The sequence below is a fragment of the Equus asinus genome, chromosome 22 (assembly GCF_041296235.1).
Source record: "Equus asinus isolate D_3611 breed Donkey chromosome 22, EquAss-T2T_v2, whole genome shotgun sequence".
In the NCBI taxonomy this organism is placed as follows: Eukaryota; Metazoa; Chordata; class Mammalia; order Perissodactyla; family Equidae; genus Equus; species Equus asinus.
The window spans coordinates 36,568,399-36,596,339 of record NC_091811.1 but is presented as its reverse complement, the minus strand read 5'-3'; the positions used below and the strand labels follow the sequence as shown (position 1 = coordinate 36,596,339).

At 34.6% G+C, this 27,941-nt stretch overlaps 1 protein-coding gene across 4 annotated transcripts in view; it reads left to right on the top strand.

The window, feature by feature from the left end:
* The window catches only part of INTS13 (integrator complex subunit 13), a 29,863-nt gene extending 2,509 nt beyond the window's left edge, over nt 1–27,354 (top strand). For 2 of the 4 annotated variants that reach the window (XM_014846861.3, XM_070494595.1), the window contains exons 3-17: nt 1,263–1,337; nt 7,552–7,754; nt 8,136–8,216; nt 9,593–9,683; nt 11,339–11,467; nt 12,973–13,057; nt 15,797–15,886; nt 16,087–16,176; nt 17,957–18,135; nt 19,249–19,419; nt 19,687–19,841; nt 20,150–20,380; nt 21,921–22,060; nt 26,085–26,220; nt 27,000–27,354. In XM_014846861.3, the coding sequence (XP_014702347.1) occupies nt 1,263–1,337; nt 7,552–7,754; nt 8,136–8,216; nt 9,593–9,683; nt 11,339–11,467; nt 12,973–13,057; nt 15,797–15,886; nt 16,087–16,176; nt 17,957–18,135; nt 19,249–19,419; nt 19,687–19,841; nt 20,150–20,380; nt 21,921–22,060; nt 26,085–26,220; nt 27,000–27,039 (1,896 nt within the window). In that variant the 3' untranslated portion in view covers nt 27,040–27,354. Of the gene's footprint in view, nt 1–1,262; nt 1,338–7,551; nt 7,755–8,135; nt 8,217–9,592; nt 9,684–11,338; nt 11,468–12,972; nt 13,058–15,796; nt 15,887–16,068; nt 16,177–17,956; nt 18,136–19,248; nt 19,420–19,686; nt 19,842–20,149; nt 20,381–21,920; nt 22,061–26,084; nt 26,221–26,999 lie in introns of all 4 variants that reach the window. The other 2 variants (XM_014846860.3, XM_044775249.2) reach the window with 1 other exon arrangement.
* The last annotated feature ends 587 nt before the right edge of the window (nt 27,355–27,941 follow it).

The following is a 27,941-nucleotide window of genomic DNA, read 5'->3' as shown; positions in this document are numbered from 1 at the left end:
TTGGTTAGCCACAAGTGGATAATTTGCTTTGTCTCTCATTTGGAGCAGCCTAGACTGGAACCTAACCAATTCTTAGACTGGCACAGGCAGGGCAGTAACAGTAAGGCTGAACATAGTCTAATGTTATACGTAAAGATGTGTTCCAGATTAAAATTTAGTTCCTTTGTAAATTGTGCATTATGTTGGGTTAAAAGAAAGTATATGAGAGGAAGGATAATGTAGTGATATAGGGCACAGGCTTTGGTTCAAATCTTGGCATCATAAGCTACCAGCAGTGTGACCTTGATCATACTGCTTTATCTCTCAAAGCCTCAGTTTCCTCCCGTGTAAGCGTAACACCTACTTCCTATGGTGATTGTAAGATTTCAGTGAGAGAATGTAAATAAGGTGGCTAGTAAAATATGTCCCTGTCAGATAGGCCTTAGGAAGGAAGGCTACTTAATTAAGCTTGCTGGGGAAGCAAAACTAGTATTTCGTAGATATTATGAAAAAAGATCATGGATTAGATCATGTAGTCCAGGGGAAAGAAATAATCTCACCCTCCTCCCAAAAGGGAACATAGTCATCATTTGATATATTTTCTGATATATCCTTGCTGTGCATGTCATCTTACTTGGTAGTATTTTTTTGTTTGAATTTTACTTTAAAATTTAGAATGAAGTCCAAATCAATCATTTTGGCTCTCAATGATTATGTGGTATGGCTGCTGCCTGTTTCTCTGAGTTTGTCTCCTGCCCCTCTGCCTGCCCTGCCCTTCACTCTTTTGAGGGTTCACACTTAGAGGCCTTTACAGTTGCTGTTTGCTGTACCTGGAATTCTCTACACACAGCTCTGTCCATGGCTGGTTTCTTTGAGCCATTTTGGGTTCCCCTCAGGTGCCACTTCTGTAGAGAGCCCTTCTTTGACCTCTCAACCTAAAGTAGCTAACCAACTTCTTTTTCAAAGCATTTATCACTCTCTGAAGTTATCTTGTTCACTTATTTATTTGTATTTTCCCTGCACTGCCCTCTGTTTTCCCCCTATCCCCCACCCCTGGCTTTCCCCACATTGTGAGTAACAGAACTGTTTTATTCATCGCTATGTTCCCATATCCCTAGTGCCAGGAATAATGGCTGGCATGTAATAGGCATTCTCTAACTATGAAATGAGTGAATGAATGAGTCAATCTTCAAATCAGTGCTGGAGACTGCATATTATTTTAAATATGATGTGATTGAGTGGAATTAGAGTTGAATACTAATTATTTCTTTAAAATCTATTAGGTGAATTTCATTGTGAGTGACTCCGGAGCACATGTTTTAAATTCTTGGACTCAAGAAGACCAAAATTTGCAGGAGGTATGGTTAGGTTTTGAGCTGTGGCCATTTTAAAAAATTATCTGAATGTGGTAATACTTTCTTAAAAAATAGTTAAGTTTTTTTTTATCAATATAGTATTTGTACGTAGTTTTAAAACACCAACTGATACTAAAAGAAAAAGAGCTATCTCCATTCCAGTCTTTCCCCACTTCCTAGAAGCAGACTTTCAACTTTTTGGGTCACCTAGTATTTACTTCTGTGTTTCTAAATAACATGTTTTTACTGCTATTTATAGAGTTCTCAATTTAAACTTTACTTATCATCATTGTCAATGAGGATTTACCTTTTATATTCCTTCTTCCCTTCCCTCATTTTCTCAGTGTTGTTATATGGGAATTTTTGGTTAATTCAAAATTCTGTGTTTGCATTATAAGGTCTGTATAAAGTGTTACTCACTGCTAAGCCAAGTAGTATATGTGATTATTTCCTTTCTTTTTTTTTAAGGTTTTATTGAAATATAATTGACATACAGCACTGTATAAGTTTTAAGGTGTACAGCGTAACAATTTGACTTATATTTTATTTCCTTTCTTGTACAACTTTTTGTTTATTCCTAGAGTTTATCGTTTCCTTTTTTTCTTAATTTGTATAGTTTTCTGTGTTATCTGTTGCTGCTTTTCCTCATGTGTCTACAAAACTTCTCAATATTTTAATCATGAATGTAGTAGAAATTTAGTAGTTTGATTTTTTTTTTTTCCTTACAAAACTTCTCGGAGCACAGTCTTCTGTTCCCTTTGAACTGGCTGCTTCTGGGCCCAGCGCACTGCTGTCATCCTCACCTCTCCCTATTTTTCAGATCCCAGTTTTTTTCCTCTTTTTCTCTGTGGAATCTCTTGTTTTGGTAGAGTATTACCTCCAGAATTCTTGTAACTTACGTTACACTTTATTAATACCTGGGATATAGAAATTTCGAGTTGGAAACGACTTTTTCCTCAAAATTCTGAGGACGCTCTTCCACTGTTTTATAGCTTCTAGTGTTGTTGAGAAGTCTAATATAGTTTTTCCTCATAATTTCTCTCTGAAACCTTTTTGAATCTTTTCTTTCCCCCTTTATGGTCTGAAATTTCTCCATGATGTCCCTTGGTGTTGGTTGAGCTAGGCCTTGTATTTTTCAGGAAGATTTCCCTGTATTGTTTCTTTGGTAATGTTCTTATCTCTGTGTTCTGCTTCTTACTGGAATCCCGTTTAGTGGGATGTTGGACCTACTGAATTAAATTCCTTATTCTTTTTCTCATTGGTCCTCTTTTTTTTTTTGAGGAAGATTAGCCCTGAGCTAACATCTGCTGCCAATCCTCCTCTTTTTGCTGAGGAGGACCAGCCCTGAGCTCACATCCGTGCCCATCTTCCTCTACTTTATATGTGGGACGCCTACCACAGCATGGCTTTCCAAGCAGTGCCATGTCCGCACCCGGGATCCGAACCGGCGAACCCTGGGCCAACAAAGCAGAACATGCGAACTTAACCACCGTGCCACCAGGCCGGCCCCTCACTGGTCCTCTTGTTGTTCTACTTTCTAAGCCTTTTACCTATTTTCTTTTAATCCTTATATACAATTTATTATTTGATCATATTTTTAATTTCCAAGAACTCTTACTTATGCTCGAATTATGTCCATTTTGTCATATCATTTTCTTGTTTTATGGGTGTAATTTTTAATCTGAAGGTATTAATAATAGTTTATTTGAAGTTTTTTTTCTTTCTTTTTTTTTTGAGGAGGATTAGTCCTGAGCTAACATCTGCCACCAATCCTCCTCTTTTTGCTGAGGAAGATTGGCCCTGAGCTAACATCTGTGCCCATCTTCCTCTATTTTATATGTGGGACGCCTGCCACAGCATGGCTTGATAAGCGGTACGTAGGTCCGCACCCAAGATTCGAACCATCAAACTCCGGGCCACCAGAAGCAGGGTGTGTGAACTTAACCAGTACACCAGAGGGCGGTGTTCTCAGAATTCTTTTCATGTTGAGGCTTTTCTTAAATGCCATTGATATTTAGCCATGCAACTTTATTAAAAGCAAGGCGCTAAACAGCAGATTAGAGGATCTCCTTGTTGTGGAATAGCTAGTGCTGACTGGGCTTCACTGTGGTTTAATCTAATTGTTTTCACTGGGGGGCCTTCAGATGTCAGAATGGACAGATCATCTCTCTGGTGCTGTTCATGGTCTCCAGAGAAGATCTTCCACTCTTCTACCTGGATGCTGTAAACTTGGTTGTCAGCCTTCTGGGAGCCAGGGGAGAGGGTAGGTTCCCCCATCCAGTAGGCAGACTTTGACTCAATCTTTCTGGTTTTAGTCTAGTACTATGCTGTCCAATGTAGTAGCTACTAGCCATATGTAGCTCCTGTTAGCTATTAAATAGCTACTATTTAAATTTAAATTAATTAAAATTAAATACAATTAAAAAGATTCACTTTCTCTGTAGCGTTAGCCATGTTTCAGACGATCAGTAGGCCACATGTGCATAATGGCTACTGTATTGGATAGCGCACACGTAGAACATTTCCATCATCACAGAAAGTTCTGTTGGGCAGCACTGGTCCATTATCGTACCCTTACACTGTACTATGCTCTGTGGTATCCATGCTTGGTACCTTTCTAGCTCACTTCCTCCGATGAATGTGATTCTGTATCTGGGGGCATTGAGGAGGGGTAGTCACTTACATGGGTAGGGTATGAGTAAGGTCTGGGAATCCAGTTGCTCTTTATACTGACTTCAAGTCATTCATAGTTTTCAGGGTCTTGCCTCATCCCTGCTTTGTGTGGTACATGATCCCTCCAGTTCCTGAACTTCCAGATGCTGAAGCACATATCATCTTGCCTTTTTCCTCCCTGTAGGCACTTAGATTTCAGCTTTCTTCATCCAACCAAGCCCATTACCATTCCACCATCCATTTTAATACATTCTTTTGACATCTTTTTTTTGCTGTTGTCACCTCCTCTATTCTCTTCATCTTTATGCATTTATGGGTTTTTCCCCCTTTGGTTTATGCTTTTTAAAATTAAATTTCTTTACTACAGTTTTAGTGGAATTTTAGGAGGGAGTAGAAATAAACCCATGCTCAATCCAAGTTTATGCTTTTTGAACATTATTTATCTAAGGATACTGACTGTGGCAGGTTATGTTCTTTGCCTTGGTTTAGTTAGATAGAAGATCTCAGTCTACTAGGTTCTTCACTGATGAATATGAACATGAAAGACAGGCATTAGTGAAATACTACATTATTTGAATTATTTCATGTTAAAATTTTTCTGTTAATGGATGCCCTTCAGTGGAAATAATCCCATTCAAGCGTATTTTAAATAGAACACTTCTAAAGAAAATGTGTTTATCACAGTGTTTAGTCTTAAAATGTCGTGATTAATTTTATAATATGTAAACATATCTAACCTTTCATTCTTTTGGATAACTCAAGGAGTAGGCTTTTATTGGCTTGGCTTTGCATTTATATCACTCCAGAATGTTCTTTCTTCTTTCATTATTTGAAAAAATCATATTAAGCATTCCATATATTCCCTCTGTAATGTCTTTTTGAAATGGCATGTATTCTGCTTTATTTCTTTCAAGAGGTGCTGTGAAAGAAGCCTGAAGTCTCTCTAGTTGTGTATGAAAAAAACTAAGTGCAAATTTGTATAGATTTTCTTTACTGCACCTCTGCAGTGCAGTAAAAAGTATGCATTTGATAATAGAAAGTATACTGATGATAAGAGAATTACCACTTCCCTCTGCTCTCTGAAGGTGAAGGCACATTATGTCGCACTCATTACTTTTAGATCGTGAACAGAAGGGGAAACTCCAGTGGTGAAGGCAACTATCTAGCAAATCACTGGTGTTTGAAATGATGTAAAATGATTGGCATTTTGTATAAATTAGGTATAATTTTGTCTATGTTAACCCATTTAATGTTTAACTTTAGTTATCCATGTCACTCCTTTCCCAAATTATTGTGAATAACCATGAGTAACAGTTAAGTAGATTGGTTGAAGAATGTTTGGGCTGGAAGGATAGTAGACATCTTCTGCTTCAACTCCTTCATTGTGCAAGTGCAGAAACTGAGGCCCGTAGTGGTCAGAGGTTGTTCGACTTATGTACCTGGGTCCAGGGTTCTTTCCATTGTAGCACATAACTCTGTCCTATACATCTTAAATTTCCTTACAGAAAAATTGTCAGACTTCAGGAGTTTGGGTCTTGTTTTTGTTGGCTAAGTTAACTGAAGTTTGAAAGTATCAGACTGGTGTGGGCCGGGTTCTATTATTGTTTTCACTTTTAGATTAGAGGAAAAGGGCCAGGAGAGATTGATCAGGTCACACGGTGTTATAGGCAGAGCCCAATTTCAGTCTATATTTGTCTGACTCCAAAAGTTACATGTTCTTTCTTCTGCTTTCTCCAGGACCACAACACTCCTCCCCTAAAAAGCTACTTTTTATTAAGCTTCTCCTGTGTACCAGGGACTTTATCATAGTCATTTATACACAGTAATCTTTCTTTTTTGATTACTTTTTGTGAATAAGTAATACCCATGTAACTTAAAAATAAAACTTACATATATACATACGTACACACATGCGTGTGTGTGTGTGTAAGTAAAAGGTAAACTTTGAAGCTTCCCACGCATCCCCTGTACCAGTTAGTGGGGTGCTGGAGCCTGCTCATAGCAACTTGCAAGAGCCGACTGTGTGCATCTCCTGCCAACTTCACTGTCAGTGCTTGAAATCGGCCGTAGTGGGAGTGTTTAAGCATTGATAGTGGCAAACTACAAATTAGAGCTTTTTTCCCCCTTTGGAGAGCTGGTTTACCAGCACATCACTGTTTATCTCTACCACTGTTAGTTTTTGACAGGTTCTTCGAGAGTATCCTTATGCAGACACAAAGTAAAGCCCTCTTACCTTGTTCTTTTCAAGATTGTTTTGGCTATTCTGGGTTCCTTGCAATTCCATATGAATCTTAGAATCAGCTTGTCAATTTCTTCAAAGAAGTCAGCTGGGGTTCTGATGTATCATGCTTAATCTGTAGTTCAACTTGAGGAATATTGCCATTTTAACGATAGTAAGTCTTCCGAACCATAACATGGGATGTTTTCCATTCATTTATATCTTTAATTTCTTTCAACAATATTTTGTAGTTCTCAGAGTGTAAGAATGGTATTTCTTTTGTTAAATTTATTCCTAAGTATATTATTCTTTTTGGTGCTGTTGTAAATGAAATTGTTTTCTTAATTTCATTTTTGGTTTGTTCATTCCAAGTGTATAGCAGTATGATTGGTTTTTGTGTATTGATTGTGTATCCTGCAACCTTGCGAAATTGTTTATTATTTCTAATTTTTTTTTTCCTGAGGAAGATTCACCCTGCATTAACATCTGTTGCCAATATCCTTCTTTTTTATTTTTTCGCTTGAGAAAGATTACCCCTGAGTTAACATCTGTGCCAGTCATCTTCTGTTTGTATATGGGTTGGAGCCACAGCGTGGCTGATGAGTGGTGTAGGTCCACACCCAGGATCCCAACCCATGAAGCCAGGCCACCAAAGTGGAGCATGCTGACCTTAACCACTATGCCATGGGGCCAGCCCCTCTCAGTTTTTTAATGAATTTCTTAGGATTTTCTACATGCAAGATCATGTTGTCTGCAATGTAGAGATGGCTTTACTTCTTCCTTTCCAACCTAGATTCCTTTTACTTCTTTTTTTGTCCTAATTGCTCTGGCTAGAACTTCCAGTACAGTGTCGAATAGAAGTGGTGAGCGTGGGCATCCTTCTTCTGTTTCTGATCTTAGAGGGAACACATCCAGTCTTCACCATTAAGTATGATGTTATCTGTTGGTTTTTCATAGATGCCTTTTATCTGCTTGGGGAAGTTCCCTTCTATTTCTAGGTTGTTGGGTGTTTTATTATGAAAGGATCTCAGATTTTGTCAAATGCTTTATATGTGTTTATGGTGATGATCATGTGGGGTTTTTTTTATTCTCTTCATACAATATTTACATTAATTGATTTTTTAATCAACTTTGCATTCCTGGGATAAGTCCCACTTGGTCATGTTGTATAATTCTTTTATACGTTGCTGGATTTGGTTTGCTAGTATTCTGTTGAGGATATTTGTGTCCATAAAAGATACATTAGTCTTTAGTTTTCTTTCTTGTGATGCTTTCATCTGACTTGTGCACGCTCTTGTCAACGTAATTGTTTTCCCTTTTACTTAGCTAATGGCAGCATTGGCTGCTGTTGGGCCTCCTAATCCACGGGCAGATCCAGAATGCTGCAGTATTCTGCATGGCCTCGTTGCAGCAGTGGAAACCCTGTGTAAAATTACAGAATACCAACATGAGGCTCGTACTCTGCTAATGGAGAATGCAGAACGCGTTGGAAATAGAGGACGAATAATTTGCATTACTAATGCAAAAAGGTGAGACATTAATCAAAGTAATTCTTTCACTGAGGGAATTTTAATGTCCTATTGTGGTTTTTATTTAAAAAAGCAGAAACAGCATGTTAGCATTTAAGCATATTGCAAGTGGCCCCTCTAATATTGAAGCTGTGTTTATCCAATTCTAAAATAAAGACTCATCTCAGTGAAAACTCTTTAGATTGTCACCACATAGGTGAATTTGACTTTTTTTTCACTAGTTTTTCATCTGGTTGTTTGGTATTATGAACGAGGACACTAAAGACAGTCCTTGCTGAAGTAACTTTAAGTGCCTGTAACAAGCTACTACAGCTGAATGGGGGGTTTATTTTTTTCTCTTACTGTTTATTCTAAGTTTGTTCCATCTTCCGTATGCCATAGTGATAGCCATGTGCGAATGCTTGAGGACTGTGTCCAGGAAACAATTCACGAGCATAACAAGCTTGCTGCTAATTCAGATCAGTGAGTATAATCCATAAATGAAATAAATATTCCATTTTATAGTCCTATGTATTTCATTATAATTATTCCAGTAATTTGAGTAGTAATCACTAGCATTTCCTTGAATTCTCTACTGGCCCTACAAATTAAACTTTTTCCTTTCACTTTAAAATTTTCCTTTTTTTCACAGGAAAGATGATCAGAAGGATAAAATAATATATAAATTTATAATGTGTATTTGTTTTGTTGGCTTACTGTCCTACTCTGTTGCAAATTTGTAAAATGAGTAAATTTTTGGTGGCATTATTCAGCATGTACTAAATCAAAACATAGCAACTAATTGCATTGTAGGAATTTTTTAAAAAGAAAAAAGCTATTAAAGACGTGTATGGGGCAGTTGCAATGTGGAGTCTATAGTAGGTTGAGCTGTTATTAATGTTCTTAGGTGGAGTACTGGTATTGTTGTTAATGAGTAGGATATCGCCACTAGGAGAAGCATGCTGAAGTATTTAGGAATGAGGTATCATTTCCTCTGCAACTTATTCTCAAATGACTTAGTGAAAAAAAGTATACATCTATTTAGGTATGTATGGAGAAATCAGATATAGCTAACAGTGAATCTAGGTTAAGGATTTTTGGGTGTTCATTGAATCGTACTTTTCTTTCAACTTTTCTGTCAGTTTGGAAATTTCAAAATAAAGAGTTGGGGAAACGTTTTAGCATTACAAATCCTGTATTCTTTGAAATAACTAATTATAGGTAATGGTTTGTATTGCCTGATTTTGTCCTTAAAAAACATTAGTAAAAGGGAAGCTGAGACACAATATATTCGTTTTCTCTGTGGCAATTACCTACTGAAAATTATACCTAATTATAAGAATTGTCCCTGGGGCCAGCTCAGTGGCATAGTCGTTGAGTTCGTGCACTCTGCTTCAGTGGCCCAGGGTTTGCAGGTTCAGATCTCAGGTGCAGACCTAGCACCGCCCATCAAGCCGTGCTGTGGCGGCATCCCACATGAAACAGAGGAAGATTGGTATGAATGTTAGCTCAGGGCCAGTCTTCCTCACACACACACACAAAAGGCTAGGATATATGTGTTCAGCCATCTCATTCAGATTATTAAAGGCCTTGTTTAAAAAAAAAATTTCCTTTGGCCTTCAAACACACAGAAAATTATCATTTTTGCGTTTGAATTAAATTCATATAAATTATTTATTAAATGTTCATGCAAGTACAGCAATTATACGGTCTTTCTAAATATCTAGCTTTTGTGTTAAAAGTAGTATCTGAGTATAATAGCAATACAGTGCTTTAGTATACTAAATTTCTAGTAGTTCACCTGCCTGGATTCTTTACATAGTATATGTTATATTCTAAGTGAAAAGTTTCTCTTTAAGTCTCATGCAGATTCAGAAGTGTGAGCTGGTCTTGATCCACACCTACCCAGTTGGTGAAGACAGCCTTGTATCTGATCGTCCTAAAAAAGAGGTAAGTACAGAAGTAATGGAAGAAAAGATCATTGTTAGTTATTAATAGTAAATGCTTATGAATGGTTAGCATTAAAATGATGATATTACCAACATTTTCTGCCAAGACAATACTTAGAACTTTCAAAACAACCTGTATGGCGAAACACCAGATTGGTTCTTTAGGTTATAATTGTAGATTTATTTAGTGTTTTCTGTTTACTTTCCTGCTGACATTTATTTTAATTAAATGTGTTGCAAAACCATGCATAATTTGTATTGTTCCGAAAATTTCAATTACTGTAATAGATTTCAGCTGCTGTAATGACTTTTTATTCTGTAAAAATCTTTTTTTCTCATTAGAAGAGCAATACACTCTTTAACAAAAATATATTCCAATAACAAAGAAATTAATTTCACCCTTCCAGAGCGGGAAAAAACCTAATTTCCAGCCTTGGTTTTACTTTTTAAATAAATGTGAACAATTTTAAAGGAAAAGACGAGTCTGTTGATTGTTGAAAGGATTTATATCACATAATGTTCTCCATCATTGGTCTGTGATTAGAAATGTAGATATATGTATTTATATAATTATGTTAAACATATATGTTCTTATGCTCTCATTTTTCATTTAGCTTTATTTAATATAAACGTGAAGTTATTACCTTAGTTTATGAATATTTTATAGTTATGTGGTATTTTTAAGTCATTATCTCATTGAGTCTTGCGTGGTTTCCAGCGTAAGCCCATTTTTTGTTAACTCTTTTCTACCTCTTTTGATAATGTGGCAATGTTGGCTTTACTTTGTGATAACTAAAAAATTTATTTACAATAAATATTTTTACCCTGGAATGAGTAAAATTGTGTGTTACCTTGTTATAAATTACTTTTGGCTGCCTTATCGCATTTATTGGTGACAAAATATAATGTTTGTGGTGATTTCCACATTCTTTATAAGAAGTAGTTTTTTGTTTGTTGTGTTTTTTTCGTGAGAGATTGGCCCTGAGCTGACATGTTTTGCCAATCTTTCTCTTTTTGCTTGAGGAAGATTGTTGCTGAGCTAACATCTGTGCCAATCTTCGTCTCTTTTATATGTAGGATGCTGCCACAGCACTGGTTGATGAGCAGTATATAGGTCCACACCCGTGATCTGAACCCACAAACCCTGGGCCATCGAAGTGGAGCATGCGAACTTAACCACTTTGCTACCAGGCTGGCCCCTATAATGAATGAGTAGTTTTATCTGCAAGGGTTTGTCCTCTCCATAAAATGAGTTATTTTTTTCTACAGTATTTCTCTGGGCCACTTCAAATCCGTTTTGCATATAGATAAATAGAAGTAAAAGATTATAAAGTAAAATATATATTTAAATCAAAGACTACTCCACTCCAGGTTTCAAGAGGACAGGGCCTTTGTTCACTGCTGTATCCTCCAGTAGTTCACACAGTTTCTGGCATATAATATAGTAAGTTCTGCTTACTACCTGTCTGTTGAATGAATGAATGCATGAAAATTTATTGCTAAAATAGTGATCATGGTTAACTTATGGACCTTTTTATTTTTCCAAATTCTAAAAAGTAAAAACACTTAATTTTTATTTGTTAAAGTAAAATATTTAACCCCAGGTTACAAAGTATTAATGTTTTGTGGGTTATTTTTTTTAATACTTTTCTGTAGTTGTCGCCTGTTTTGACCAGCGAAGTTCATAGTGTTCGTGCAGGACGGCATCTTGCTACCAAATTAAATATTTTAGTACAGCAGCATTTCGACTTGGCTTCAACTACTATTACAAATATTCCAATGAAGGTAGGCGTTTTTCCCTGTTATTTTCAAAGTTCTGCTTTTCTTTTTAAATATTTGACATGTATTATTTATTTTAATTGAACCTTAACTTTTTTTCCCCATATCATATTTTCTGTTTTGCTAGCCCACATTCAGTGTCTTTGACCAGGTCAGTAAATACTGAAAAGCAACAAGAAAGGATCACAGAACAAAATGCTGTATTTTTCTTTCTAATAAGAATACTCTATATCAGCTTTTTTGGTTTTAATTATGTTCTCGTTATTTTCATCAAAATATAATCTCTATCTTAAATGATTACTTTTTCTGTGATTCTTTTCCTGACAATTGTGTTATTAGATTTTACTTACTTTGTGTATTCTGGTGGATATTTTATTTTCTATTATTTTTATTCTTTCCCACCCAGTATAAAGGTGCTTGTAGCTAATAGGTCTAACTAGGGAAAAATGGCTCATAGTTATAAATAAATTTAATACTCTAGCTAAAAACCATCCGTGTGAGTCTTCTGATTTTACTAATGAATTTTCTTAGGAATTGATTGTTACTTGTTCATTTTCATTATATTAACATTAAGTTGTTTAGGATTCGCATGATATTTGGCTCACAGTAAGTTTTAAATGAATTTTCATTGAGTGGAATTGAATTTAATTTTATTTATTATGTTTACAAATATAAAGTAGCTACTATATCTAAAAATTCAAATTGACTTTCTTATAGGTCCAATTTCATTTTTTTGCCACCATATGATGAACACTAAGTTGCATGAGAAATAGAATCTTTTCATTATTGATTTCTTCCTTATACCATTAGCTGGCTCTTTCAGAAAAATTGTAGCCTTACCTAATAGAATGGTTTGGATGCTGAAGCAATTAACAAATAAAATAGCATAATAGATATACTTTAATATGTGTCATTTCATGAGTTATATGAAAAATACTCTGAGGATGACTGATACGTTGCTTTTTAAATTTGACCATATTTGTGTGCTACTGGTGTGACTCTCTTTTTCAATTTTTGTCTTTTTTTGGTAACTACATCATATTGAAGTTCCTGTTTACTATTGGTGAAAACAAGTTACTAAACTTGTTTATGAGTCTGTATTTGTTATTTTATGTAATTGGTGTTTGCTAATGTACTGTGGGTATTTAAAGATGCTGTTTCCTCCTTTAAACAACTATTTCACTTTCAGTTTATATAAACTATTTCAATTATATTTGTGTATATAAAATATTGGAAAGATAATGCATTCAGAGTAAAAATAATTTGTAAAATTTCTAGGTTAATCATCTATGTTAATTCTGACATAATATAAGAAAAATCATTAACTACTTTATTACCTGTATATAGCCAGTAGTTTTTTACTAGAGGTCATATTGTTGTGGAAAACTATTGCATCTTTAAATAGATCAATTACTGAGCAAACTGTCCCATTATTATAGCTACTTATTGTTGAGTGTATGTGATCTATTATTTTGAAAATAAATCCAAGTTATTTTAAATTTTGCTTTAAGGAAGAACAACATGCTAACACATCTGCCAATTATGATGTGGAGTTACTTCATCACAAAGATGCACACGTAGATTTTCTGAAAAGTGGTAAGTAAAAGACATTGGAAAGTATTCTTTTGTAAGATCCAACATATGAAAGCATACTAACAACTTTGAGAAGGTTGTCAGTAAATAAATCTGATTGAATTTAGTTCAGCCCTTTCCAAACTTATCTGACAGTATCACCAGTTAATGGCCATGGAACTAGAGTGTTCTGTAGAATTTACTTTGGGAAAGATTAGGCTAATGGAATAAGTATTGAGAGTGATAATCATTGCGGTCATGTCATATACAGTCATGTCATAGTTTCCCTTTTGCAGGCAAACCACCTTGGGGAAAGGGAGAAGAAGAGGAACTGACTTGAAAGAGTGATAGACTTATACCTTGCCTGAATAAAAATCAGTTGTTTTAAAGGTTAGGTTTTTTCCTCTAAAACTTACTTGAATGAGGAGATTTCATCTCCAAAACCATGATTTCTGGAATTGTATCAGCGTGGTTCAGGGGAAGAGACTCTGGAGTCAGGAATTAAAGAGTTTGAGCTAAAGCGTTGCCACCAGCTAGTGAGCACTGTGTTTCTAGACTTGGCACACTTATAAATTAAGGATGCTGGATTAGATGAACCATAATATTCCCTCCATTCCTAAAATTCAATGAAATTGCCTTTGAGTTTTAACATGTGGTTAAGTTCTTTAGAATGTTTTCTATGTAAATTGATGCTAACAGAGAATTACGTGGTTGACTTTGATCATGTTATATGCTCTTTTCTAAAGTGTTAATACCATGAGCCACGCATAACATTTGTTACATGTGTAAGGAATCTTGGAATTAAGCTAATATGAATTTCTAACAGAAAAACTGTTAAGATAATGGATATATTAATGTTTTACAAAAGAATAGAGTTTATTTTTGAAAATACAGTATGTGGAAATTACTAAAAACCTGTGAGGTAATATCAACTTTTAAAATATTTATTTTTTAGACTTTGAGAAAATGTTGAAAAATATCTTTGTAACACAAAATATTTTTCTAAAATAGTTGTTAGTTTGATCTCTGGTTTATGTATGACACATGGACACTGTGAAAATGCTGTGGTAGCAACAGGAACAGTGCGGTGGGAACCCAGTGGGTTGCATAGGGAAGCTTTGCAGAGGAGGTGACATTAGAGCTGGATTTTGTGAGTAGCCTTCCTCTTCAGCCCAGATATCTTCTCTAAGTTCCAGATCTCTATATTCTACTGCCTAATTAAATCTATTAGATGTCTCCCAAGCACCTAAAACTCAGCATACCCAAAACAACTTAGAGACTTTGCCCCTGAACTTGTCTTTTCATGTTCCCTCTCTTGGTGCATGACCCTGTTATCTACCCAGTTATGTAAGACAGGAACTTCAGAGTCATCTTTGAGACCTCTTTCTCATTCCTCATATCTAAACCATTGTCGCATTTTTTTTTCTTTTTTAAAGATTGGCACCTGAACTAACAACTGTTGCCAATCTTCTTTTTTTTTTTTCTGCTTTTACTCCCAAATCCCCCCAATATATAGTTGTATATTCTAGCTGTGGCATGTGGGACGCCACCTCAGCATGGCCTGACGAGCGGTGCCGTGTCCGCGCCCAGGATCCGAATCAGCGAAACCCCGGGCTGCCAAAGCAAAGCGCACGAACTTAACCACTTGGCCATGGGGCCGGCCCCTATCGTCACATTTTCTTGATTTTTATCTACTAAGTATCTCTCACTTACATCCACATCTGTACCACCATTACCTTCTCCCTAATTTAGCCTATTATTTTCTTACCTGTTATCCCATGGTAGCCTCCTAAATGATCTGTCTGTATCCACTCCTGACCTGCCAGCTAGAATAGCTTTGAGAATGCTAGTCCTGACCCTGTTCCCCTTAACTTAAAACCCTCTAATGCTTTTCTGCTGCCCTTAGGATAAAGACAAAACTGTTTAAATGTCTTACCAGGCTCTGCCTTGTTTTGCCCCTCCTCCTTTCCATTCTCATCTCACAACGTATTCCTCTCCTCTCTGTGTTTCAGCCACACAGACCTGAAACTCTTCATGCCCTCCTGCCACAGGATCTTGGCATCTGCTCTTTCCTTTGTCTGAATACTCTTCCTTCACTTCTTTGGTTAATTTCTGCTTATCCTCTTCAAACTCAGACTAGTTTTCATTTCTCAAAGAAGCCTTCCCTGTTGTCTTGGAATAGGTCATCTCTTCATATAGCTGTTCATAGCACTGTATTCATTTCCTTCAAAGCTTTGTCAGCTTTATAGTTTTGCATTTGTTTGTTGTTATTTTATTATCATCTGATGACTGTAGACTCCATTAAGGCAAAAAATGCTCACTCTTAGATCTTATATATTTAGTTTGTCCCTTGTTTTATGTTTCTTCTAATAAATTTATTAGGATTCAGTATAATTAGTTGTGCCTTTTAGATTCCTGAAGCTTTCTTTGAGTAATTAACCATTTTTTTTTATTTAATGGTGTCAGAGGGGAGCAGTTGTAGATTCTTGAAATTTAAAAAATTTTTGCTATTGACTTTCAGTGCAGTGACTGAAAGGATTAACCTAGTTAATGAGAAATTGGGAGGAAAATTAAGTATTTCTTTTAATCATAGCTAATATCCAAACTCTCTTTGAAAGTTTTTTAGAAGACTTGATAAAAAAGATGTTCTCCTGGAGGTGTTTTCTGTTATAGAGCTTAAATTCTTTTGGAAATCTTGAGTAGACGGTTGGAAGTTTGTGATATATTTAGTAATGTCACTGTTTCTCTGACTTGTTTTTAAAGGTGACACCCACTTAGGCGGCAGCAGTAGGGAAGGCTCATTTAAGGAGACAATAACATTAAAGTGGTGCACACCAAGGACGAATAATATTGGTAGGTATTTAAAAATAATTGAAAGAGAAAAGAACAAATCAAAAGTTCTTAAAGTATTATGTAGAGATCTTTCATTTGTTTCTCTTTGAATTTTTGTTTTTCATTATTTTAAAGGCTCAAGGAACAAGTTTTTTTTTTCTCTTTTGATTGTGGAAATATTCCTTTATATTCTTTCAAATCAGTGTTTTCTTCTATTTCAGAGTTACACTATTGCACTGGCGCTTACCGAATTTCACCTGTAGATGTAAATAGCAGACCTTCCTCCTGCCTTACTAATTTTCTTCTCAATGGTAACTTTCATCATTTAATTGTTTTAACGGAGATTATTACAAGTGAAATCATTAGTGAGAATATGTGAAAATCTGAATGCCAGAATGCTGTTTTATTCAGTACAATCTAACCATTTATTTCCCAAAACTGTTTTAAAGTTACATAATTGTAAATACCCTTTAACAGTTTTACTAATGCTTAAAAGTAAGATGACTTTATGCCTTTCAGACTAGTGTATCTAATAAGTTTTATTTAATGTATTTTTAAGTCTTTCTGTTTTAAAAATGTGACCTTTATAGTCTAAATTGACTTTTTGGGAAGATGGAATAATATATACCACTTATCTTGACCTATTGAATTTTACATTACAAAGTATATGTGAACTTATTTCTCTTTGAACACTATGCCTTTATCATAATAAATGTTATATTTTCAATATTATATGATTTGTACACATATGGAATTTTTTATTGAGATATAATTGACATTACATTAATTTCAGGTTTGCAGCATAATGATTCGGTATTTGTATATATTGTGAATTGGTCACCACAATAAGTCTAGTTAACATCTAACACCATACAGTTACAGAATTTTTTTTTTTGTGATGAGAACTTTTAAGATCTACTCTCTTGCAACTTTCAAATATTCAATACAGTATTATTAACTATAGTTGCTGTGCTGTACATTACATCTGATGACTTATTTATTTTATAACTGGAAGTTTGTACCTTTTAACTTCCTTCACCCATTTTGCCCGCCCCCATCCCATACCTCTGGCAACCACCAGTCTGTTCTCTGTATCTATGAGGTTGGTGTTTTTTGTTTTTTGGGTTTTTTTAGATTTCACATATAAGTAAGATCATATGGTATTATCTTTCTCTGTCTGACTTATTTCACTTAGCATAATGCCCTCAGGGTCCATCCATGTTGTCACAAATGGCAAGATTTCATTTCTTTTTTATGGCTGAATAATGTTCCGTTGTCGATATATACCACGTTTTCTTTATCCATTTATTCATCGATGCACACTTAGGTTGTTTCCATATCTTGGGTATGGTAAATAATGCTGAAATGAACATGGGGGTGCATATATCTTTTCAAGTTAGTTACACTTATGACTTTAAATCTGTGGTTTCTTTATGTGAAAATCTTTTTAAAAAAACAAATTATTAGATTCAATGTATGAAATCTAAATTCTAAAAGCTCCTCTGGTAACTCTTATGATCAAGTAGGTTTTGGAACCACTGATGTAAAGAGTCAGCCTGCTTTTATCATGAGGTTAGTTTCATTGTTATGTTAAGCATAATTTCATTATCAGACTATGTAAAGTCCAGGTGAAACAACATTGAGTCATATGACAGTGAAAGTAGTTAACGATAGTGCTGATAAGGAGGTATTGTGGAAGTGGATTGAGACTGTGCTTTCTCCCCCAAATGTTTTGAGCTTTGATAACCTGAGAGTTATCCAACAGTTGTCTCACTTTACTTCTTGATGTTTAGGAGAAAAATTTCATATGAACTTGTAATTGAATGAACAATATATAGCTCAACATTCTACCAGCGATCACTATACTTGTTTTGGAAAACTGTCTGTGTAACTATGTAAGCTTGGAGTAACCAAGAGAAAATAAGGCTACAATTCAGCCTTTTAGACTTGAAACACAGATATCCAAATTAGCAATGCTGGTTAAAGTATGATGATCAACTATAAAATGCAAAATCTATCATACGTCTTAAAGGGGAAAAATAAGAGCCCATTTGAATTTCATTACTGATAGCATAATCTTGCCTTTGACAGGTCGTTCTGTTTTATTGGAACAACCACGAAAGTCAGGTTCCAAAGTCATTAGTCATATGCTTAGTAGCCATGGAGGAGAGATTTTTTTGCACGTCCTTAGCAGTTCTCGATCCATTCTAGAAGATCCCCCTTCAATTAGTGAAGGATGTGGAGGAAGAGTTACGGACTACCGGATTACAGTAAGACCCTGATATCTATATGTTTTATGTTTTGAGTCTGATATCATTCAGCAAGTAGTTTTTGAGTGCCTGTTATATGCTAAGATCTGTGACAAAAAGAGACTTGGAGAAGTTAATTATTTATTATTTTAGTTAGGTGAATTTCTTGCAATACTTGCTCAAAAGAGCTGTTTATCATTTAGTAGTCTTCTTTATGTATTCATTGTATACTGAGAAGTATCTGGATAGCATTGACACCCTGGAATTATAAGAAAGAATGGAAATCAATTTGAATTAATATTTTCGGTGGAACTTTATTTCTAGTAACTTCATGGCAAACATAAACATTTGAGTGTTTGGATTGACGCTACCTTGAAATAACACTATGAATTGTTGTATTATTGAGAGGTGCATACAAGGAAACTGTGTCTATTTTTGGTAGAAATTCTCTTGTTCTGATTTTAACTTTTCATTTCCCCTCCTCTCTTTTATATTTGATATTTCATGACATATTTCATGTCTGTCTACTTTTTTGAGGTGGTTGCAAAAATTTAATGTAATAGATGTACATGAATATACTTTGTCAACCACAGAGTGTTATTATTGTAGGTAATTATTTTTGGTTAGCCTTTTTTTTGTTTTTAGATCTTTTTTTAATAAGGAGAAAGCTAATAAGTATTCATTGTAGAAAATTTAGAGAATATAGATATCTTTAAAAAAAACAGAGACTATAACTTAACTATGATTCCATTATTCAAAGATAACCACTGTTAAAGTTTTGATGTTATATCAAAGTAGTTTTAATAAGCAAATTGGTATTGTAATGTGATTAACTCATTCTTTTATCTGTATATGATAAAAAAGTTGTTATAGAAATGACGAAAAATGAGCTTCCTTGGTTTTTAGAAAAGTGGAAAGAAGCATGAATGCCTTTATATTTGAAGCTTTCTTCATCTCCATTGTATAAAAGCTGATAGGTTTCATGTTAAAAAAAAATTAGGGGGAGTTTTTTAGAGAACATGCTTTGTTACATGTCACAGGACAGAAGACATCAGGGAAATAGACTATTACATGTAATCCGTACTGAAACATTAGAAAATAGTTTCTAATTTTATCTTATTTGGTTATCATTAGGATTTTGGTGAATTTATGAGGGAAAACAGATTAACTCCTTTTCTAGACCCCAGATATAAAATCGATGGAAGTCTTGAGATCCCTTTGGAACGAGCAAAAGATCAGTTAGAAAAACACACCCGCTACTGGCCTATGATTATTTCACAAACCACTATTTTTAACATGCAAGCGGTAAGTGTTAAATAGTTTGTCTTTCTGCTAGATTAGTTATATATTCTTTATAGATACCATTTCTCAAGCAAAGAATGAAATATATGAATTTGCTACAGTTAAAGAATTAGTAATAGAAAATTGAAGTAATGGTTATCTTATTAATATTAATAATGGTTAGATTATCTTGCCAAGGTCATGTTTCAAATCAGTTGAAGTTCTGCCAAGATGCTTTGATATTTTTTTCAAGACAGATTTTATTTTTCTTTTTCAAAAACAATCTAATAGGTAGTCCCATTAGCCAGTGTTATTGTGAAAGAATCTTTGACAGAAGAAGATGTGCTAAACTGTCAAAAAACGATATACAACTTAGTTGATATGGAAAGAAAAAATGATCCCCTACCTATTTCCACAGTTGGTACAAGAGGAAAAGGCCCTAAAAGGTAGTTTTTTCCTTACTTTCTCTATATATCATATTTATTTGATACATATTGTTTTTTATGCTAATTTATTCCATATGTAAATTATGTGTTTGGGGGTATGTATATATACATACATATGATTGAGATGAAATGATGAAGAATATAGAATAGCAGAATTGGATACATTATAACTTACAGTTGTAACATGAACTATGGAGGAAGAAAAAAGTCCATGTTTAATTATTTCCTTTTATTTACTGATAGCAAGTGGCACTTTGATTTAATTTAAAGAGTATTTCTAAGAACATTATTTTAAATCTTTACTTCAGAGATGAACAATATCGTATCATGTGGAATGAATTAGAAACCCTTGTCAGAGCCCATATCAACAACTCGGAGAAACATCAAAGAGTCTTGGAATGCCTGATGGCATGTAGGAGCAAACCTCCAGAAGAAGAAGAACGAAAGAAACGAGGCAGAAAGAGGGAGGACAAAGAGGACAAGTCAGAGAAAACAGTGAAAGATTATGAACAGGAGAAATCCTGGCAAGATTCAGAGAGGTGACTTGTTGATAATATTGTAGTACCTTGGTTCCTTTTGGCATGTCACATTCTGCATGTAGTGCTTTCGAACATTCAAACCACATTTAATATTAGTTCATTTAATGGCTGTTTATTTCATTTTCTAACTGTGATTTTATCACTCTTAAAATCTTAAAGAGCTTGGGTTTAATGAGGTTATGACTTTTTTACTGTTAGTGTTTCATTTTTTTCTAATTAACTTTCGAAAATCATGACACATGATGTTTGATGTCAGTGTTTGCTTTATGTGTTATAAATATCAGAAAGATAGTTTTTATATCTGTGTTTAGTAAATATTTGTTGAATGCCTGTGAAGGCATTTGGCATGAGATCCCTGCTCTGGAAGAACATAGTGTTGTGGTGGTGATAGGCCAGGAAGTCTATGATTACAGCAAAGTGTGGAGGATGCTATTGTAAAAATAGGCACAGGGTGTCCTTGGGAACACAGAGGAAAAGCATAGTCCTAATTCTGAAAAACTTCCTCAATAGTACCCTCTTTTTCCTTAGTTTGTGGTTTATATAGTGATGTCAAGATTAAATTTGAGAAAACAAAAAGTAGTAAAGGCCTATAAATAAATGTATCATGACATATCAACTGGCTTTTTCTTCTACCTCCTTGCCAGAAATCAGGCAAAGAGCCAGGTAAATATTACAATGGCAATGTAGTAAGTCCCTTAAAAACAAAACAGATTACTATGGAAAATTTCAAACATATACAACAGTAGAACAAATACTTACCAATCATCTACTTTCAACAGTTATCAATTCATGGCAGTTGAATCTCATTTCATATATCTGCATCTAATCCCTTCACCACCGCCCCCGTCTACCTCCCCTATGGGAAAATTTTGAAGCTAATTCTAGAAATCATATCATTTCATTCGTAAATAAGTAGAACACTTTTATTCTCTTTGACCTTAGAAGTTCACTTCTTTAGGGCTACTGAGCTTCTAAAACAGAATTGGTTTACTTTAAGAAGAGAGAGAAAAAAGTATTCTCATTCAGAGCCCACTAATCTTTAAGTATATCCCTGTATATTTTGAAAGTGTGTCTGTTCCCTGATGAAACTCAAAATAAGCTCAGAGTTAACTTGTGGAATATAACTACATTTCCGTAGTACATTTATAAACTAGGGAACAAATGGTAGTAGATTGCTTAATCTTATTTGTAATTTGAAATGGTATTTTGTCCATGTCTTTAAAATTATGAAGTTTCTTCCAAAGATCACATTTCTGACCTTTTTAATTTTAGCTTAAATTTTCCTTTATTTTTTCCATGTTTTACAGCTAACTACAGTACTGAATTATTACATTATGATGAGGGAAAAGGGAAACGGGTTTGGTTCATTCTGCTCTCTCACCTGGTTTTAGGTTGAGGTTTAGCTTCGGATTAGTTCCGAGGTTTACTTGGTGAGAGCAGCTATCTTTTATTAAGACTGATACGCAAAGTCCAGTTTAATTGGTGAACCATTTATATTTCTAAAAATGTAAACTTCAAATTTTATTTGTCTCTCTAAAAGATTAAAAGGAATCTTAGAACGTGGAAAAGAAGAGTTAGCTGAAGCTGAGATTATAAAAGATTCGCCTGATTCCCCAGAACCCCCGAACAAAAAGCCTCTGGTTGAAATGGATGACACTCCACCAGTAGAGAAGTCGAAAGGTGAGGTGGAACTGTGGTAGCCCTGTTTGTGAAGTTTTCTGGTTTAGTTCTGTTTCGTTCAGTCATTTGATGCTGTGTGTATGAGGAAGAGGTACTAACATTTCGGGATGTCGTTAAGGAGATTCTCTGTTTACAGCCTTGGAAAATAGAAGGAGTAAATATATTTGTCAGCATTAAAGAAAAAGTAGTGTCATACCTTCATTAATGAAGCCTCTTGGAAAATAAGCACTTTGACTGTAAATTCTGTATTTTAGGAAATTTTAATTATGTAAACTTGCATCTGTTTATGTTCCTGACAGTGTGCTGCGTCCTAGGTTATTGAGGATGCACTCTTTTCCCTAAACTCTTTCTGAGCTCAGGGAAGGATCAAATGTCACCCATTTACTCATAAATTAAGATGTGGTATGAATGAGTTTCAGGAGAGGGATTATAAACAATACTTTCATTGTAAAGCCTTTTGTCTCTTATTTATAGGCTGAAAAGCTTAATTTCCTCTTGAAGCAATTCTAGGCATTGGAGATATGATTGAGTTAAGTAGCTCCTGAAATCATGTAGGCTTTAGTTATCTTGAAGGTAAACTAGAGTTAGTCCTTTTAGGATAAATGGGAAATGATGTGACAAAGAACTGTCTGATTTCTTGCCGCTCTGCCTCTCCTAAGGCAATAAGACCAGAGCTGGCCAGATTATGATTATTGGCAGCTCATCCTAGGGAGAAGGTAGGCTTGTTTGTTTTTTATGTACTTCTGCTGTTGTCTATATATTGTGATGCATGTTAATATTCTCCCGTTCACTGATTCCTTTGAAATCAGAGATCAGGACCATCTTATCATATTTGCTTTTCAGGCATTTGCCAGGGTACCTGGAAAATAAATAAATGTTGATAAATTATCCTGTTTTTCACCTGCCGAAATATGCCACTGTTGATTAGGATGAGAAACTTAGGTTTAATCTAAACAGTGCTTCAGCATTGCTTGGAAAAAAGAACTCTAAAAATTATTTACAGTGGCAAAAAGTTCAATGCTACCAAACCACTTATTAGTAAGAAAATGACTAAATGATGGTATGTCCCTAGGGTGGAATTTGTACAGCCCAAGAGTAATTATTGTCACAAATGCCCACTCTTCCCTCTTGCTAGTGTGTGTCATTCAGACTTTGGCTTCAGCAACTCCGTTTTCAGGGAAGACTTCCCTTCACAGTTAAGTTAGGTGCTGCTGCTTCTGCTTCCACTGCATCCCAGTATCACCACTGTGGGAGCACTGAGAGTACTGCATTGACATCACTTATTGACATCTTGCCTCTGCTGTTAGTCTGAATCACTTTAAAGGCAGGAGCTTTTTAAAATATGCTGTTATATCGCTACCACCCAGCACTGCCCCTGGCCCACAGTAGAAGTTCACTTATTATTTGTTGAATGAATGAATATATAATAGGTGAAAAAAAAAGCAGTCTATAAAACCATATATATAATGATCTCCATTTTGTTTTAAAAAAAGTTTTATACATACATTGTGGCTTGTCATTGGATGAAATACTGTAATTAAATTAAATAGATCCCTGATGCTTTTCACACTGGAAACACGTCACAGAGTGGCCCGTATGAGAAGCAACTTGATTTCAAATAAGTTTGCCCTTGTAACTTTCCATTCAAGGCTGGTACTTGAAATTTTTTTTCTTCCATTCTATTTTACAACCTGAGTCGCATGTCTCTTCTGATCAGAAACTTATATGGGCCTTTTATTATTACCTCAGTTTCATCTGCTTTGGAAAATGACTTCCCAGAACTCTCCAAACTGAATTTTGTGCCGGCTGCCTGTAAAGTTGGGCTACTACAAACATGCCATCTAGATTTCGTGAAAATCTATTCAGCTCTCTTTGTGTGATGCAGTAACAGAAAAACCAAAATGTCATTTTATTGATACAGATTGGCATTGATGAAAGACCAAAATATTTATAGTTGTTAGAGCAGTATATTGTGACTTTATTTCCTCTATATGTTTTGTTGTTTTCTAAATTTTATCTAATGAACATGTATTAGTTTTATAATAATGAAAAGAAAACACTTTTATTAATTTATTTAAAAAAATTTATATGCAGTAATTTTGTCGTGTAGTTCTGTGAGTTTAAACAATATACAGTTATGTAACAACCACCACCACAATCAAGGTATAGAACAGTTCCATCATCCCAAAAGATTCTCTTGTCCTGCCCCTTTGTCATCATCCTACACTCCTCCCATCCCCAATCCATTATAACCATTGGTGTGTTTTCTCTCTCTATAACTGCGTTTTTCAGAATGCCGTGTAAGTGAAATGAGAAAGTGTGCTGCCTTTTGAGGTTGGCTTATTTCACTAGCATAAGGCATTTGAGAGTCGTCTGTGTTGTGTGTTTATCAGTAGTTTGTCTATTCCATTGCATATGAGTAACTTTATTAGAAGCTACCAGCTCATTTTTCCAAAGAGGCTGTACCATTGTGCATCCCACCAGCAATTAATGAGAGTTCTGGTTGGTCTGAATCCTCAACAGCACTTGCTATCATCAGGATTTTTTTTTTCCCCTCTTCTAATGGGTATGTGGTAGTATTTCACTGTGATTTTAGTTTCTATTTCTCTCATGACTAATGATGGTGAGCCATTTTTCATTTGCTCACTTGCCATCTGTATGTCTTCTTTGATGGAAGGGTTTATTCAGATATTTTGGTCATTTTTCAATTGGGCCGTTTGTTTTTTTATTGTTGAATTTTGAGAATTTTTTGTTCTGGATACAAGTCCTTTGTTGACCATGTGATTTGCAGCTATTTTCTCCCAGTCTGTGGCTTGTCCTCCTAATAGTGACTTTCATAAAGCAGAAGTTTGTGATTTTGGTAAAGTCCAGTGTAGCAATTTTTTTCTTTTATGATTATGCTTTTGGTGTTATATATAAGAAATCTTTGCATTACCCAAAGTCACAAAGATTTATTCCTGTGTATTCTTTTCAGAGTTCTATAATTTTAGATTTTATGTTTAGGCCATGATCCATTTTGGGTTTTTTTTTAATAAGTTGCAAGGTATGGGTCAACGTTTATATTTTTGCACATAACGTCTTAATTGTTGCAGCAGCATTTGTTGAAAAGACTATCTTTTCTTTATTGAATTGCCTTTGTACCTTTATCAGAAATCAATTGATTTTATATATGGGAATCTATTTCTTTGTTTTCTTTTATGTTCCATTGGTCTATGTGTCTGTCCTTTTGCCAATACATACTGTCATGATCACTAAAAGTAGAGTCTTAAAATCAGATAGTGAGGGTTTTCTAACTTTTTCTACTTTTCAAAATGGTTTTGGCAATTCTATTTTTTGCCTTTTCATGTTATACAGAAAGGAGTTAACATCACAGGCCCTAGGCTGTTGTCATTAGAAGAGCCTGCTTGCAAGTTTGGCCCTTGGCTGGCATCTGGAAATTTGGCTTTTAAAGCATTCCCTAAGTGATGAAGTTATTTTGCCTTACATCTGAACTGTACACCTGCTTTCCTTCTGGGAGTCTGGAATTTTGGTAGTTGTAGTTTGGCAGAGAATGCCAATGTAAGCTGCCTCCAATAAAAACCCTGGACTCTTGAGTTTCAAATGGGCTTTCTTGGCAGAAATGTTGTACGCACATAGCTGCATTTTTGCTGCTAGAGGGAGTCTGCAGTCTGTGTGAACCATCACTGCAGGGAGAGAACGTGGAAAGCCTGCACATGGATTCCTCCAGTCTTTGCCTAATGTGTCTTTTCCCGCTTACTGATCTAGCTGTGTATCCTTACCGTGTTGTAGTGATTCTTAGCCATGAATGTAACTTTATGTTTAGTCATTTGAGTCCTTCCAGAAAATCACCAAACTAGTAGGTGGTCATGGGGACCCCTGAACACATAAATTTTAGAATAAGAGGAAGATGCTACTGCTTTATTTGTATAAAATGAACAAATAGAATTAAAGGTAAATTTGTTAAATTTGTAGATGTTGAATGAATTATTCTTTCTTTTTTCCCTTCTTTCTAACATAACACCAGGGCCAGTGTCCTTATTATCTTTTTGGAGTAATAGAATCAATACTGCCAATTCCAGAAAACATCAGGAGTTTGCTGGACGTTTGAACTCTGTTAATAACAGAGCTGAGTTATATCAACATCTTAAAGAGGAAAATGGGTTTGTATTATTTATTGTAGACATTGATGGTGTTAATTGCCGCATTATAATAAATCTTTAAAATAATAAACACTGCTTATTAGTTGTGTTCAGCAGTTTTTTATTACTAATGTTGTGAACTGATACGTGTTACCTATAAAGAGAAAAAAGATAACTTCTTTGTTTCTTGGCAATTTTAAATGACCTGATTATATTGATTGTAACCTTGAAAGTATTTACTCTGTAGAATATTTTTTTCCAATGCTCAGTAAACATCATAGAGGGAAAAACCATAAAGAAAATTTAGTCTACCACACTGAATCTATATAAAATAACAGGAGGGAAATATTTTCCTATTAAGTAATATGTTATTAAGAATCTTGATTTTAATTGAATAAATCTCAAGTCTGATTATTTTAATCTCACTTTTAGAAGAAATCTTAAAAATATATTGGTAAAGGAATTTCTTTAGTGGAAAAGGAAGTAAATCTTTGACTAAATGGTAGAATTTTTTTCCTGAGTTATGCTTGGAAAGGTATAGTAAAAAACAGTGGCCTTTGAAATGAAACCTTGGGATAGTCACTTAATCTCTCTGGGCCTCATTTTTACTCATCTGCAAAACAAGGAAGTCTGACTAACCAGAGGAACTCTAACTCTAGTCTCTTTCTAAAATGCTGTCATTCTTCTGTTCTATGAATGTATTAGATTTTAATTTCGTGTGAAAGTTAGATAAGGAGAAAAAATATGGATAGTTAATAATGTTTTATTTTACCAATTAATTTTTTCCTCCTGTTTTTCAGAATGGAGACAACAGAAAATGGAAAAGCCAGCCGGCAGTGAAGAGTGACTTGAGCAACTAAATTTAGTATATTGCATAAATATTTTGGGTGGAATTTGATATAAGTACTTTTACAGCAAGATTGTATAGTTATGTTGCATGGACTGGTTTTTACATTTTTAAAATATTTCAACTAACTATCTTTTTTGTATTAATTGTAAAATTGGCACATATGTCAAAAATATGCATTTGAGATTTGCCATCCCAAATCACACAAATTTATTTTATGGTAAAGGGTGTTCCCTCTGGAAATGTTTTTTAAAAAATTCTTAGGCTTCTCTTTGCCAAATAAAACTTAAAATATCTGAAATGTAAAATATTGGCGTATTCCTTTAGGAAAAAGATATTATTCATTTAATGACTGACAACTTTTAGAAAGTTTTTTCAAATTTTATCAGAATTTAAGTGAGATTGACAATATTCAGTATAAAATCTTGTCTGTTAATCTGTAGCATATATGGGCTTTTCCAGAAAAGAATGTTTTTGTTTATTTCGTATTGTATTTTAAATTATTTTGTGTGTGTTGCCCATTGAAAAGCACAGTTTTCCGGTAATTGGTGTAAATTTATATTTATCCATATTGGATAATTGGATAATGTTACTTTTTTTTCCTGCTAAGAGTTTACTGTTTCTGTTGAAAGAGACGCATAAAGGAGATGACTTCACAGACTTGGAAGGAAAGTTACTAGATTATTTGTTTTTATCCCTGAATAGAGTCTTGTCCCCTCATCTGTCAGAAATGTCATGGTTATATGGTATATGTTTGATGAGTCTTCTTGCGCTTTGTCATCTGGAAGCTTATAACATGTTGCAAGGAACATGTTATTTTAATGTTAAGTGCTAGTTCCAGGCTTGTCATTTTTCCTCAAGTATTTATTAGAGGAGAGAAAAAACTCTGTTTAAT